The sequence below is a fragment of the Falco naumanni genome, chromosome 15 (genome assembly GCF_017639655.2).
Source record: "Falco naumanni isolate bFalNau1 chromosome 15, bFalNau1.pat, whole genome shotgun sequence".
NCBI classification, from domain to species: domain Eukaryota; kingdom Metazoa; phylum Chordata; class Aves; order Falconiformes; family Falconidae; genus Falco; species Falco naumanni.
In genome coordinates, this window is record NC_054068.1 from 20646082 (window position 1) to 20661413 (window position 15332).

Sequence of the window (15332 nt, forward strand, 5' to 3'; positions counted from 1 at the left end):
GGAAAGTACCACATGCACAATCTGTTGTAAGACCTTTTGAAGTGATCAGAAACATCAGGTAATGAAAACCCACCAGGCTACCAGGTTGTGCAACCACATTGCAGGGTACTGTACTCAGATTCCCCTGGTCGGGGCCATCTGGGCATGAGATGATTGCCCACTGCTCCTCTACCCATGTGAAAATGCTTGCCCTCAATATATTAAAAAAAAAAACCAACCAAACAAACCAAAAAAAAAACCCAGAGAAGCATGCAAGCTTTATAAAGAAATCCCCAAATGCTCTAAATTTAGGAGCATAAGAAAAATACACTACTACAGTTGTTTCACTTTGTCTAGATGCCTTTCTGCCTTAAGTTTTCCTATTCATATGCATTCTTTAGGCTTGTATTAGTTCTCCAAAAAGATAAAGAAAAGTCCGGTATTGCCTCTACTGAAGAACGTAAGCTTTTCCCTTTCTTTAATCTATTTTAAAGGAATACACTGGCTGAAAAGAGGCTAAAAATTTATCCTGGTCACCTCCATCCTGTTTTGTCAAACAATGCTGGCTACTTCTCAACTGCCATCAGGAGAGATTTCATCAGGACGTAAAAGCCCCCGTTCATGTGTTCCAGAGCTCCTTTCTTCCCTAGATTTCAGACCCAAAAGTATTTGAAAAATGTGAAAAAACAACACTTCGTCTTTGGTCACTGTATTTCAATAGAAAATCAAATTTAATGACCCTTACTGTAAAAATCATGCCAGGTTTAACAACTCTCCTGTCACCCCCCATAGGTTTTATGTTCTATATTTATACTGAGATGAACAGATAAAACAAATTGTATATCCAGAAGTCCCACAACATACAGCTGCTGGTGCAACTAAGTAAAGTACCCCAAACACAGAACGAAGGCAGAAGTTTTGCACAGACTCCTCAAGTAGCTACAATTTGGATCTCATATACAAGCCTAGATATTACTGTAAAAAAAAAGCATATAGACCTTCTGCTAAGACAAAACATCTGCAGCATCAGTTATTCCCCAAAAAATGATCCTTTCACTAGCACTCAACATCTTGGAATGGCAGTCTTGTGCAAGATTCCTCGTTTTTCCTACCTATTATTGTCACAGTACACCTTTCGCCAGACCAACTTGTTAAACATCAAATATACAATTATGCAAGCTAATTAGCTCATTTTGTTACTTCTGCTTTGGACAATAAAGCTTGAAGAAACATTTCAGTAACTTTCAGAAAAACAACAGTTTCTTGCAGCAAATGTTTCATCATCTTCTTGATTATTTTTTTTTAAATATGAAGCATTAAGTGATTTTCACGAAGAAAGAGACAACCTTCCCGACAGTGATGCTCTTACTTTTCTCATTCATTTATAAGAGTGCCTAAGAAGCATAATGTTAACAACTTTGCTTAGTAAGTGGAGAACGATATGCAAACAAGAGGATACAACAATCCAAATGTCTGGATTTCTTCCAGTGTCTATGCTGCAGAGATCTCAAGCACTGCTTTCCGCCACACACCACTCATCTGCTCTTCCATATAGCTGGTTCCCAAATGCAAAGTTTAGCTCGCTAACTCTGGTTTCCTTCCTCTGCTGGGAAACTTTAGGATGATGGTATGAGTAAATTTGAAGTCTTGTCTTTACAACTCTAATGGGTGCATTTAGACCACTGGAAAAATTTCAAGGTAATATGTAAAATATGACTGAATAACTGCTTCTACAACATGTAATAAAAGCTAATCAGAAGCAGGTTTACTGACAGCAGATCCTAAGTACTCTGGACCTACAGAAAGGGTTGATAGGTAGGCATCACAAACAGCACAGCCCTGCTGCAAGTACTCTTCATAAGCATTCTTTCAAAATTACATCATCACTGCACACACCGTAATGCATGAACAAGGCTGCGTGCAGTAACAAAAATATCTGGAGGATGGGGGGAGCGAAAAGATTAAGGGGAAAAGGCTGCGGATCCTTGTCACACGAGAGACGCCTGCTGTGACTCATGCTTTAGTGGCGGGGGCACCCTGTGATAAATCACTCTGCAGAACAACTGGCCCAACGTCAGTCTGGGGTTTCTTGCCAGCACAGGACAACACGTACCTAAAAACTTACACGAGCTCTAAAGATTTCTCTTCCCAAAATCCAAGTTCCTGACTGTTAATAGTTTATAAATGGCATGCAGACAGAGGCATCTCCATGTCCCTGCCCATGGCAGGGGCGCTGGAACTAGATGATCTTTAAGATCCCTTCCAACCTAAACCATCCTATGACTCAATGATCTCCCAGCTGTGAGGGAAAGTGAATAAGCAAAAGATAACACTATGACTACCTGGCTTCAAATGGAGTTTCAATTAAATTGCTCTCCTCTATGCAACAGCAAGTCATAATAACTAACACCTCAAAGTGTCTAGGCAAAACAAAGTTTCACTCTTCTCTAAAGCAAAAGTGGTATAAGAGCATAAAGAGAGAAATCACTTATCTGGAAAAAAGAACCTGAGCAGTCTCTGCTAAATAAGACTTAAGCACAAACATAACAATAAAATCTAGAATCACAAGCATCTACGGAAAACTAGTATTTTACCCAAACCATTTAGCTGATCCTGGATGACAACTGATCAAGGGAACCATCCAGGAAAGAGAATTCTTCTCATTCACCAAGCCTTTGTAGGACTCTCACCACACAACTCCAGGAAAAAAAATTAAGCTGTTTAGACAGGCTGGTTACAATCTGGATATATCCACCAAACCCATTTCTCTGCTGTCAGACCAGCCATTCACACGCTGATTCCCTTGTTTAAAGCTTACAGAAAAAGCCCGAGAAAGGTTAAAAGGAATGACAGTGTGGGCTTCATCAGGGCACCACCACCTCCCTTGGCTGAAGCAAGCAAAAGCACCTTGAAGGGTCTCCGCACACATAGTTCATCAGCTGATGCACCTTCACAGAAGAATCTCTCCCAGTCACCACAATGTTTTGGGGATGTGGGGTCATCAGGTAGACCCGAGCAGGAGGATGAACAGTTGTTTAGGGGTGCTCAGGAAAAGCGCCAGCTCTGAGGACAGGCACCAGCCAATTCTTCCCTGCTCCACATTCCTGAAGCAAGCTGGAGCTAAGCCAGAAGAGGAATTCTGTATCATTCTGCTAGCACAAAGGCTGAGAATAGCAGATGAACATGATAAAAATCTGACCCCAAAATATCATTATCCTAACCCACCAGTACATTAAGGGACTAGCTAAAAATCAGTCAAGGACTGTACAGAGCTATGGCAATGAACCTCAGTTCAACTTCAGATCTGGAAGCAACAAGACTGTTCAGCAACAGAAAACATTTATGAGCAGGACAACTTCTGGGAAACGAAACATCCCCACCAGATGCCTTCACTTATTAAAACACGATCCACAAAGAATGCTGAGACACCCGATACCCCTTAAAGGTTAACATTTGCTAGTTTTTTTAACTAAGTTACATCTTACATGCCTCTGCCACATACAAACACCTCAGTGAACTTTTGTTAGGTGATGCCCAAGTCTTCAGGGTCGCAGCACTGTCTTCGGAAGTGCTTTAAGCAGACCTTTACAATCATGTGAAGGAGCATTATGTTACTACAGACAAATAAAATGATGAAGCCTTGACAACTGTTAAGACCACATGCATCTCATGACTGAGACAGTCTGCCCTATGTAGTGGCACACCACAGTATGATCTTAAAATATTAGGGTTCTAGCATACTTCTTTTTTCTTCCCTAAATCCCTAACATCAGGCATCTTTTCCCACTGATCTGGGAAACGATTAAACTCAAATCCTTTTTGTCCAGAGACTCAGTGGATTGCAGGGAACATATACAAGTAACTGCTATCTATGAGAAAATTCTAGATGGTAACAATACAAAAAACCCAAATACTGCTGGACTGAAAATACTGCAACTTAAGGAATACGGCTTTTTAGCACTACCATGAAGGTAAAATGAGAGTTGGAACTGTAAATCAGTTTCCCAGAAACCCTCCTCACCATTTTTTTCAACATAAGCATACCTAAAGCAAGAAAAAAGAAAGCTGCTACTCCAACTTTATTTGGATGACTTGATGTTTGATCTAAGTTCTTCAGAAAGCGGTGGGGATCAAAGTAAAGAAAGTAAAACTCCCGATTCAATCCAGGTTAGCCCTGATATTCAGATGTTTCTCATAAATTAAGCCTTTACTCTCCAAGCAAATTCCACTGGGTACACTGGGATCCTATGTTTGACTGGAAATTGCATTTGCTCAGAAAATGGAGCAACCAATACACCATCCCAATAATCCGTGAAATTGTATTGCTAAAGTCAGAAAAGAAAACACTGATTTGTGGACAAGTCCTATCTATCAAGCCTCTAGTGAGAAAATAGGACACAAGTGGAAAACTGGTGCTGTTGGCTGCCATTTAAATATAGTTTTTATTCAAATACAGCACCTTTCATTCTCATTACATTTCTGTAACTGCTGTAATGTCTGCAGCAAAGCAGAGATCTTCAGTTTTTTAGATTCATCCAAGCACTTAACATCAACTTATAGCCAAATAAAACTTCCTAGTTATGACAAAAACCTGCATGTATAGAAACTCGGCATCTTCAGGAAGAAAAGTGAGGTTTGGTAATCATTACTTACGGCTAGAAAAATGTTAACGGTCCAAAGAGTAGAAATCCTAGCTACATCACACATGTGGCATACCAGGCACTCTGAATCAATTTAAATCATGTCTGATGTGCTTTCCTCCAGAGTTGTGGGGTTCATAGCGTATTATACCAAAATAGGCCTGTGCTGAAGACTCTGCTTTATGAGCAGCTGCCGCCAAGCAGCAGGCAGGAAGTTAAGCCGCATTAGAAGCGAGATGGAGAATAGTATTGTAAAGGGGAAGGAAGTAAAACAACTTCACACACTTCATCACTGTAGTGACCGGTATTTAAACAATAAAAGAGAATACTCAAGAACTAATGTTCTTTCAGGTAAGAAAGACCAGAGCTATTATAAATGTCTCGAATAACAAATGAAAACCAGGGACATTTCATCTTCCTATAGGAAGTGTACAACATGAATCATGCAAAGAAAGCTGATCACACAGTTCTTAACAGAACAAGGGGACTTTCAATAAAATCAGGTTTCAAGAAGCATCGAAGCCCACACACACACACGGTTCAGCCTGAAGTTCATAGGGTATCAGTATAAAACTGAAGTAAAAAGTAAAGAAGTTCAGTAAGCACAATAAAACTAGCCCAAGTAACTAATGGTATCAGAGAACAAAGGTGAAAATAAAGCTCTCCCATCCATTCCAGGGTTCAATTATGTGAAATGTCAGGTAATACATTACACTACTATACTGTCTGCCTCTGAATTTCTTAACAATATCTATTCGTTTATTCTTAAAAAAAAAAAAGAAAAAAAGAACTGGACATTAGCTGACAACACAATGGATCAGGAAGCCTTGGTATGGTTCGGATACCCAGAAACAGGGCACACACTGCATTTGGTGCACCCCACACCCTCCTACGATCACAATGAAATACAACATTCTATCATTTTTACAATCCAGGGACCTATTTTTAGTGCTACTTTTTATTTTGCTATGACAAACCTGAAAAATTGCTCAAATACACAATTGAATTTGCTGCAGGGCAAAGACAGCACAGAATGCTAAAACTATCTCAAAAAAAAATGTTAAGCTTGAGTTTAAAATGAATAGAAACATTAAGTGAACACTTAGCTATCCAATTCTTGAATTAATGAAGACAGGATATCCACTAGAGGCCTACCCACCCACTGTGAACATCAGATGCATCAACAAATTAAAAGACAAATTAAGAATACGAAAGCCCCCTCAGTTAAGAAATACCAAAATGAAAAACCTCAAGCCTATGAAGTAGATATTCACAGAATCCCAGCTTTCACATATTCACAAAGGTGTTGCTCTTTCTAAAAGTCAATGATTTAAGCAGCAGTTCTAGCAGACACTGCACTGGTAGCTTTGTCAATCTGCCTACAAAACTGCTTAGGCACAATAGTGACATATTTCAACTCTGGATAAACTATTTTGGGCCATCATTTTGCTTAGCCAAACACTGAAGCAGAATTCCAGAATAAAAATATTCTGGTGTTGGTAAGTTTATCTACATTCTAAATCTCAAACTAATGCCTAAAATAATAATTAACTGACAGCTCCCCCCATACGCTTTTTTTATCCATATAATTAAAAACATGCCTTGCTGGCTTAAATCCAGTGATGAACAAACACACATTATGCACTGCCTCAAGAATCAAAGCTCATAAAACAATGTTGCACAGAGCCACAAAAATCACATGGTGTTAAAGAGACTGCTGAAGCCCACGAAAGAAATTTTTAATAAAACCGAACAGACAAATCTATAGAGGACAAAATCTCAGACAATTCATATGAAACACTTAACTGTTTCTGTTGATAACGTAAGAAACACTCTGACATTCTGCTTACTCCTCTTTTGAAGTTATGGGAGTGGCTTACTTTCAGACAAGTTTAATTCTGTGCAGAGCAAGCCTGCATTCACATGTGATTTATGCTAATAAAACTTTATTACAACACTGAATTTGCAATTTGTTCATACTAGAGCAGAACAATATTCCTATTTAATAGTATGTCCACCTCTAGCCTCATTCAGATGAATTCTTCTAAGTATTTTAGCGAAGTGCTCCAGAATTTACTGTAAACACACATCAAACAGGGAGTGGCATTCATTTATTGAGGCTCATGTTCTATTTTAATACACAGCCTATCTACCACGCTCTTACATGATTAAGACAACACAAGAAAATGGATGAAGTAGTTCAGTACTTTAAGAATTCATTCAGAGGAAACAAAGTTAAAAAAAAATCATAGGAGTAAATAAAATTAAGTTCTGAACTGGCAAGAAGAGAGACTTCAGTCTTCTTACACATTACAAGAAAAATTCCTCATTCAATTGTGAGCCAGAATCAATATTTTTCAATAAGAGCCAGATTCAATTCGGTTTCCTTAGCAAAGCAGTCAGTACCCAGCATAGCCAACTTCACTCCTTCTCCCCCAGTCTGTTCAACTTCTGCAAGCCTCACAGGACTGAATGGAAAACAATTTTTTCCAAAAAAACTCATTAACTTGAATTCCAAATACCATAACTGCCCTCAGGAATTTTTTTTTTCCAATCAAGTTTTCCCACTATAGGAAATATTTATCTTCCACCTAGCAGCATTTAAAAGACCCAATATGCCTGGCGGGTTTGGTAGCATTGCTGTTAGTTACAAGAGCGGGTAAAAAATGTTAGGCAAAAGCAAGGATTTTGTAGTCCATTTAAAAAAAAAAAACCTTTATAGTGAAAAAACTATACAGAAACTAGCCTGAAACAGAAAGACTGTGGGGGCTTAAGTGCTGGTCCAAACCTACTGAGGTCTGCAGAAAGTCTCCTATTGAACTTGGGGATCTTTGGATGAGTCCCAAAGCATCTACAGTAGCATAGATAAGAGACAGCATCTATATTTTAAAGGTATGTTTTTCCTGTAAAACAAAACCAACTTTAAGTGATTTCGGTAACTTTATTCTGATGAGACTAAGCAAGGTTTCTGACTTTAAATCTAATACAGCTTCACAGTAACCATCACTGTCATCAGGGAGTTCTACCTTTCGCTATCAGTCTATGGGACAACCACCTCAGAAAAAGAATATTCAGAAATCAATTCTGAAAGCGATGCTGTTTCTGTATTATAGTTCATTGTGAAACTAAGAAAAAAAGCTTCATTCCACTAAGCAGCACACCAAATACTGGCTGTATCAACCGGCAACCTAAGACCCAATGAAGTAACCTGTTCAAAGTGCAAATTTTCATGCGCCTACCATAATTTGTTGGCCAAAGTCTAATTTCTGAATCATTTTAGAAGCATCTACTCAACACCAAATTTAAATTGTTCCCTAAAATTTTATCACAGCATGACAGTAGAAATAAAGTTCTGTTCCTCAAAATAATAAAAAGCCTCCACTACTGCCCACGTTTCCCCCTCCAGAAATGCTAACAATGCTTCAAAAACAAAGCGATACCAATTTTTCTCCTACCAGCTTCCAGTTGTACTCACGTGACAACCTACAACCACCAAGATGTGAAATATTAATGATTTCACATCATACATGTGGTCCATACTAATAAGATCATAAGCACAACATAAAAATTTCTTTCAGTCGCAACAATTTCCTTCTTACCTTGCCTCCTTCTCTTTCAAAGTCGACATATTCCCGGGTCGGTGTCTGTCGCTGCTCCCCCTGCCAGCTGGCCGGAAAAAACTGGAGAGACAGATTGGTTCCTGTGGCCACAAAAGCCTTTTAGAAAAATCAATACAAACAGGATCAGGGAGCAAGACATTACATAAATTATGCAGGCAGTCATTTATTTTTACATCAGTTTATGTCTTAAGCCAGGCAGCACAGAGAATACTTAAAGTCAAAAACATGCACTCATCATTTTTCTTAAGTATTAAGTTACAAACATCTGATTCCATTTTGACAACATTTGCCATTGGCTGCTTCGGATATAAAATACAACATGGAATCAATACTTCTTTCAAATCAGTTTTGCTGACATTAGAATCTGTCCTTTCAGTTCTCTCCGGATACCCTGCACCAACTTAGTACCTGCAACATTAAAAATTGCCCATGCTTTTTAAAGAGCTTGCATATCTCTAAAAGAAGTACTCCTGAAGGAAAATGAACTCCTGAGCCCTGTTACGAGGGTCAACTTTTTTTGAAGGAAAAAGGACTCGCTTCCTTTCACTATCTGCTTGTACCTGGATCAACACTTAACTGAACTGAAATGTAAATATTCCCGTTTTATCATCTACGGGCAAGCAGCATCAATATACAGCTCAATTAAACCTCACGGGATGAAGTCCTCTTGCCACATTAAGGCACCAGTGAAATCCAAATCAGCAGATGCTGTGTCAGTGAGAATAGGCAACTGTAGGAATTCTCCGCTGCAGCCCTTTGTAAAATCATTAAAGGGACTGACTTAACCATATTAGAAAAAGCACACCTTGCTTTCAAGTAAATAACTTGCTATGGTTTCAAATGAAAATAAAATTCCGTTTTCTGTATAAACTCTCTGTATTTATTTGTGTATCTTAACTCCAACTCATGAAGAGTACGTCAATTTCTAGACATGAAAGAAAAAATTATTTTTGCAAGTCAGATTCACAGTACTTATACTCCTCTCTGGTACAGGTGAGTACCTCCTGCAAGCCTGCAAATACTCAAACATGCTCCCTGAATTTAACGCTACTCAAAATCCCAGGGTTAAACGCAATTTGTTGCAATCAAATAACTGTATTGATTACCATGATCACTTAAGATTTAAATGGTCATTAATCCAGAATACAGTTTTTCTTAAAAGCTATACAAATACTACCCTAATAGTTGGAATTTCCTGACAGATACCTTTCAAGCAACCCAGAATTCAGCAACTGTATGGCATAACTGTGCTGCTACCTATGACACAATAGCTCTACATGTTATTTAAGATAGTTCCGGTCATGTACTGCAACACTGTCTGTCACAGGATTAATACCTCCCATTTTGAAAGTAGAAGTGCTTTGTCTTGACTTTTTCCCCTCTTCGCCAAGGGAGGCTAATACTCTGCAACCAGGTTCCACTCCAGACTATCTTTAAAAGCAGATTATTAATTTTTTTTGTTTGTTTGTTTTTAAAATCTCCCCTTAAGCACATTCTCAGTGACGTTAAAATTGAAATATCAGTCCTACTAATGCCAGGATACTGTATCGGTACATTAATATTTGTTTGCCCTACAATATGCAAAGATAAGCATTTCAATCAATTTTAATAGCTTTACCTAGAATACACTTGCACAAATAGGAAGCATCAAAACTGTGAGGGCTGCAGGGGAACTGACTAGCTTGAATTATTCCTTTGCTTTCGAAGTGATTCTATTTACATAACAAAATAATTATATCTATCTCCAAATATTTTTGACTCGTAAGTCATCACCACTTCAGTTTGTTCAAGAACTACCTTCCCACCTCTGAGCATCCTTAGCAAATACGTGTTTAATTCATACACTCAAAACAAAATGCCAAGGAGCGAGATCTTTGAGTGCAAACCAGCTGACCGCTGCAGCCCTCCGGACCACTGCAGCTTCCACAGGCCCCACGGGTACCGGGTCCCAAGTACTGTACTTGCTTCCCTGAGCGAGACAGTTAAGTGCCCAAGCCTCCCTGCTTCCACCCCCCAACCTGTGCTAGAGGGCCACAAAAACCATGGGAAAAGTATATCAGAAAAAAGAAGAAAATGAAAGTATACAAATTCCCACATCCTCACAGAGTCATGCAGGCAGCATTTAAACTCTAGGCTATTTAAAAAGCTGTGTAGATATTTATTCTCTGGGTTTTTGAAGCCTGTTCCCTCCCTTTGACCAGATAAACCCATCCAATTAAAATACCCATGTGCTTCCCAAATCAAAATCATAGGTCAATCCTGAAAAACACGACAACAGTCTTGCTAGTAACCACACAGGACTACACCAAACCCAACAATTTTCTTCTAGTCAGAAGCAAACTCAAAAAATGAGCTGTGAGGTTTTTTAAAATCACACCGCCAGTATGGTCTTAAACTTGAAAGTAAGAAAATTCTGATTCTTCTATACAGAGCCTTTTAAAGCTCAGTCTGAAACTTTATCATACACATATGCCTCAAATTTTGCAAAAAGCTTGTCAGGTAGTGCAAGGGTGATCTGACCCACGTAGACAACATAAATGGAAGTACCTTCCAAATAGGTAGTTAGGAACTCTCCCAAAACAAACTGAACATGTAAAGTTATTTTCAACTTACCAAAGCAACACCAGTAAACCCAAAACATTTCTTAATATTTCACAATTACTTTCTCAGTAATACTGGTAATTATTTTCTTTATTCAATCAAGAGTTTTTTGACAGAAGTAACCAACAACCAACTGCCAATTCTACATTAAATCCCTATGCTGCTCTCTGGGTTGGGTGGGGTTTTTTTTGCCTGCTTAAAAATATTTGAAGTCATTTGCAAAGACTCCCTTCGAGATAAAAGAATAAACCCTTGATGTCTGACAAAACATTCAGGACTTTAAAAAAAAGTAAAATTACTAGCTCTTTTTAACATCAGTCATTACACACACTACATTTCTAAATAAACCTGACTACTTGTGCCCTGTTCACAAAACAAAACCAGATGTTTCAGAGCAAGAAATTTAGAGACTGTTTTATAATTAAGTAGAAGCAAAAATATGTAGAACTTGCATCGCTGGTTGCTTCCAAGGGATGAAGCTCAGGCAGAGAAAAGATAGTAGCAAGCTTAGAAGTACAAAGGTGAAACTACAGTGATTCCCCATTTATATAAATAACTGCGTGGGGCAGGGGGGGAATGACACGACTCTGCCACACTACGCAGCTTCACCTGTTCAGGAACTTTAGATCCTTGTATGTTTTCCTCAGCAAACTACATTTTCCTTACCTACCCGCTGCTTCCCCAGTGACTTTTTAAAGGAAGCAAACAGACACAATCAAAAATGAATGTAAAAAAATTAGTAAAATTAAGAGACTGACTACAGGGGGCCTCTCACAAAATAATATTACAGATTCTAAGGCTACAGATAACAAGCAGGCATAAGATTCAGCTAAAATAAAGTTACTCAGTAAAAGACAACCATATCCCTGACTATATATCCTTTTACTCACAAATGCAAACAAGCTAGATCAGTTGCAGCAACTGGCATTCAATTATATTTGTTTGGACATGCGTAAGAATAATTTCCTTGTGAACCAACTGGCAGTATTGGTACCACATGAAATTAAAGAATCACCATAAACCAAACTTGGTGAAAGTAGGGGTTATTTTCTACGGAAAGGGAATTTTGACCTCATCTTTCACTATATACTGTACATGAAAAAGAGGTTACTTCTGCATTTTAAGAACAGCAAAGAGTCAAGAAGTTAACAGCAGTCCTCTGTAGGAGGTACTGATCCTACAGAAGGAACACATAGCAGAAACCAAACCAGGAAATAACGAGTCAGCTCTTGACCACTCCGAGCCATACTTCATCTCACTTCTTAATTCAGGAGAGAGCAGTCTGTACCTAACCTTAATGAATGAGACAAACGGGGCTGAAGTTGCGAGTCTCAAAGCCTAACGTTGGAAGCATTTGATTTAGTTCGCCAATACATCAAACAGCTCGTTTGAGACTTTTCGGCTAGCGTCTACTGAGTAATTTTACTCATTTCGGAAAGCTATTGTTTCCGAGGGTGGGGAAAAAGAAAAAAAAAAGGGGGGGGAAAAAAAAAGGGGGGGGGGGGAAGATGAATATTGAGACAAGCAGGTTATAATTGTAACACGTGCCTAGGGAGGGGAGCAAGCGGCGGTGGCTGCGGGAGAGGATCCCGCACCTGGGCATCCCCCCCGCGCCCCGGACGGCTGTCACACCTCCGGGCGGAGGAGCCCTGCTCCTGCGGGGGGAGAGCCGCTGTCCCCGCCGTGCGGCCGAGGCGGTTTCCCCCCGCAGAAGTTCCCGGCCCCGCCGCCCCGCACCGCCCGCTCCCGCCACGCCCGGCGCGCAGCCTTTCGCGTAGTTCCTTGGAGCCGTTCCTCCTCCTCAAAGGCTCCCCGAAACTTTTCATTTAAAAAACCGATAAATAAATTTAAAAAGACGAAGCGTGGGGAGGTGCAGCGGAGGGCGCCGGCCGTGCCCCTGCCCGCGGCTGACAGGCCGGCCCGGTCCCGGCGGGCCCCGAGGGGAGCGCGGCGGCACTTACGATCTCGGAGCGGCCGTCGCGGCAGGCGTTCTGGAAGCGGGCCTGCCGCTCCTCGTGGGGCCGGTCCCTGAAGCCGGTGTATTTAATCTGCGGAGAACAGGGCGCGCAATCAGGAGGGGCCAATCCCGGCGATAAGGGGGCAGCGGAGTGCACAGACTGCGCCTCCCCGCGCCGCCGGGCTCGGCTCGCCCGCTGAGGCGAGGCGCGGGGCTCCCCGCGGAAACTTTCCCCGCGGCGGGGGGAGAAGGGCGGGAGGGGGCCGCGCCGCCGCCTCACCTCGCACTCGCGGCTCAGCTTCCTGAAGAACTCCTCGTTCTCGAACTTGCTCCGCTGGTCGGGGACAACCCGCGGCATGGTGGTGGGGCCGCCGCAGCCGGCTGCCCTCCCTCCCGCCCGCCCGCCCCGCGCTGTCCCAGCCCCAGCGCTCGCCTCGCCCTTTGTTAGCCCCCGCCGGCGGCGCCCCCCTCCCCGCCTGCCTCCTTCCCTCCTCCTCCTCCTCCCTCCGCCGCGCGCGCAGAGCGGCAGCCGCTGCCCGCCTCCCCCCCACCCCACCCCCCCCCGCGACTTCCTCCCGGCTCGTAAACTCCGGCCGAACAGCCGCACCATTCACAACTCCGCCGCCGCCGCCGCGCATGCGCCGCGGGGCGCCCTCCCTGCGGGCGGGAAGCGGGGCGAAGCGCGGGGGGGTGACTCAGTGCCCGCCGCCCCCGGCCCGGCCCTGACTCACCCGCGGGGCTGAGGGGAGCGGGGCCGCTTCGGCCGCCCCCCGCCCCCCCCCTCCGTTAACGCGGCTTGTCTCGCTGGTTTCCGGCTTCCTGCTCTCGAGGGGAGCCGCTGCGGGCGGGGAGCGGCCTCCCCCCGGGTCCCCTCACAGCGAGGGCGCGGCGGGTCCTCCCTGGCCACCCCCTGCACCTGCCCCGGGGGCGCTGGAGGAGGAGGAGGCGATGGCCGCATCGTGCCCCCACGGCTGGGGGTGCTGGCGAGGAGGGGGCAGGTAGAGATGGGCTGGTGCGGGTGTCGCACCGGCCTCCTCTAGCTCCCCTCAGGGCAGCGACGGCCGGGGGCCGGCTTGGCCCGAAGGACGGTTGGGCCCAGAAGCGGCCCCCTGCTGCCCCCCAGCCCCCAGAGCCCCTTGGCCCCTCCGTGGTGGGGCCGGCGGCTGCTGGGGCTCAGCACAGGTGAGGGCGCAGCTCCTGGGGAGGGCAGCAGGCCCCCCGCCTCAGGACGCGCGGGGGGCTACCCGCTGCCATCTTGGTGTCAGCCCAGAGAAGCCCGGCGCCGTGCCTCGCCGCGCTCGCTCACTACAGCACCAAGGCAGCAGCCTCAACTCGAGATTTTTCATCTTCACAAACAAGCGTTTTACAGAAGCTAACTCAATCAAGGAGCACAGCAGGATATCTATCACCTGTCCCTAAATCCATTTTTTCCCTACATACCTTGATATTATTTTTCCCCCCCAACCACTCCCCCCAAGGTTTTTAGCAGCTCTGGAGCATCATAAAGATAGCGGCGCATGCCTTTTGGCGTGTCAGGTATTACGATACCTATTGCCAGCATAAAAATATTAGAGCGTATTAGATCTTTTGATAAAGAAATGAGGTTTTCTAATCTTTCAGTATTACATTCTTAACTTTACACATACTCATGCAAATTGGAAGAGGGCAATGCTAAGCTTAGCCAGAAGGCATGATTTGAATCAAGTACGAGCAAATTAATAAAAAATGAGGGAAGTGTCTGTATCCCTTAACTAATTGTATACAGACTCCATAAAAAAATACTGGGAAGTTTTTTCCTAAATGTAGAAAATATGCTATGAGAAGGTTAATACATTTCTGATTAATAGGAACTGCAGATCTAGACAGTAACTCAGTGTGTGTTTAAGCTGTGTCTTCTGATTTTTTGGTAGGCTACTGTAATGCAGATATACAGCTAAATTCAGAAGTTAACTTCTGCACTAAAAGCACTGTTTTAAAAGCTTTCTTCAATAATAACCAAATCTGAAAAGAAAATACACTGAGATTGAAAACGTAAAAAGTTATCTATTATCTTGATTCATTTAGATGGATACGAACCCTTAAGTGAACTTCTTGCATGTGTCAGGCACATTTAAAAGGTCCCAAAATAAGACCTTTTTTTTAAAAAAAAAAATCATGTCACTATTTATCTTACAGCAAAATCAATACCAAGAGTGTAGACCTGCAGGGAAACTGCCAAGTTCATAAGGTAGACACCTGCTCTCTTCACCTCCAGTAATCTTTCACTACTTGCTAGTACATTGCCCAGTTTCCATCTCCTCACCTCCCTGCCCCAAACTGACTGTGCCTTCTTCCAAACAACAATTTGAAAAAAAAAAAAAATTACCAAGATCAAAAGCAAGATGAGTCGTTGTAAAGCCCTAAAATAAGAAACGATAAACATAATCACCAGGTTTTTGACCTTGGCATATATTTTTCAAGACTTTGGAAACAACATCAAATTTGACCGCCTTCCTCCATGCAGCTATTTGTTTAACATCCTGGAGTTTTCATCTC

At 42.6% G+C, this 15332-nt stretch overlaps 1 protein-coding gene across 3 annotated transcripts in view; it reads right to left on the reverse strand.

The window, feature by feature from the left end:
• CBFB (core-binding factor subunit beta) overlaps positions 1-13187 on the reverse strand; it is a 42907-nt gene extending 29720 nt beyond the window's left edge. For all 3 annotated transcript variants that reach the window (XM_040615373.1, XM_040615372.1, XM_040615375.1), the window contains exons 1-3: positions 13078-13187; positions 12802-12888; positions 8219-8335 (exon numbers count right to left, since the gene is read on the reverse strand). In XM_040615373.1, the coding sequence (XP_040471307.1) occupies positions 8219-8335; positions 12802-12888; positions 13078-13155 (282 nt within the window). In that variant the 5' untranslated portion in view covers positions 13156-13187. The remainder of the gene's footprint in view (positions 1-8218; positions 8336-12801; positions 12889-13077) is intronic.
• Positions 13188-15332: the final 2145 nt, after the last annotated feature.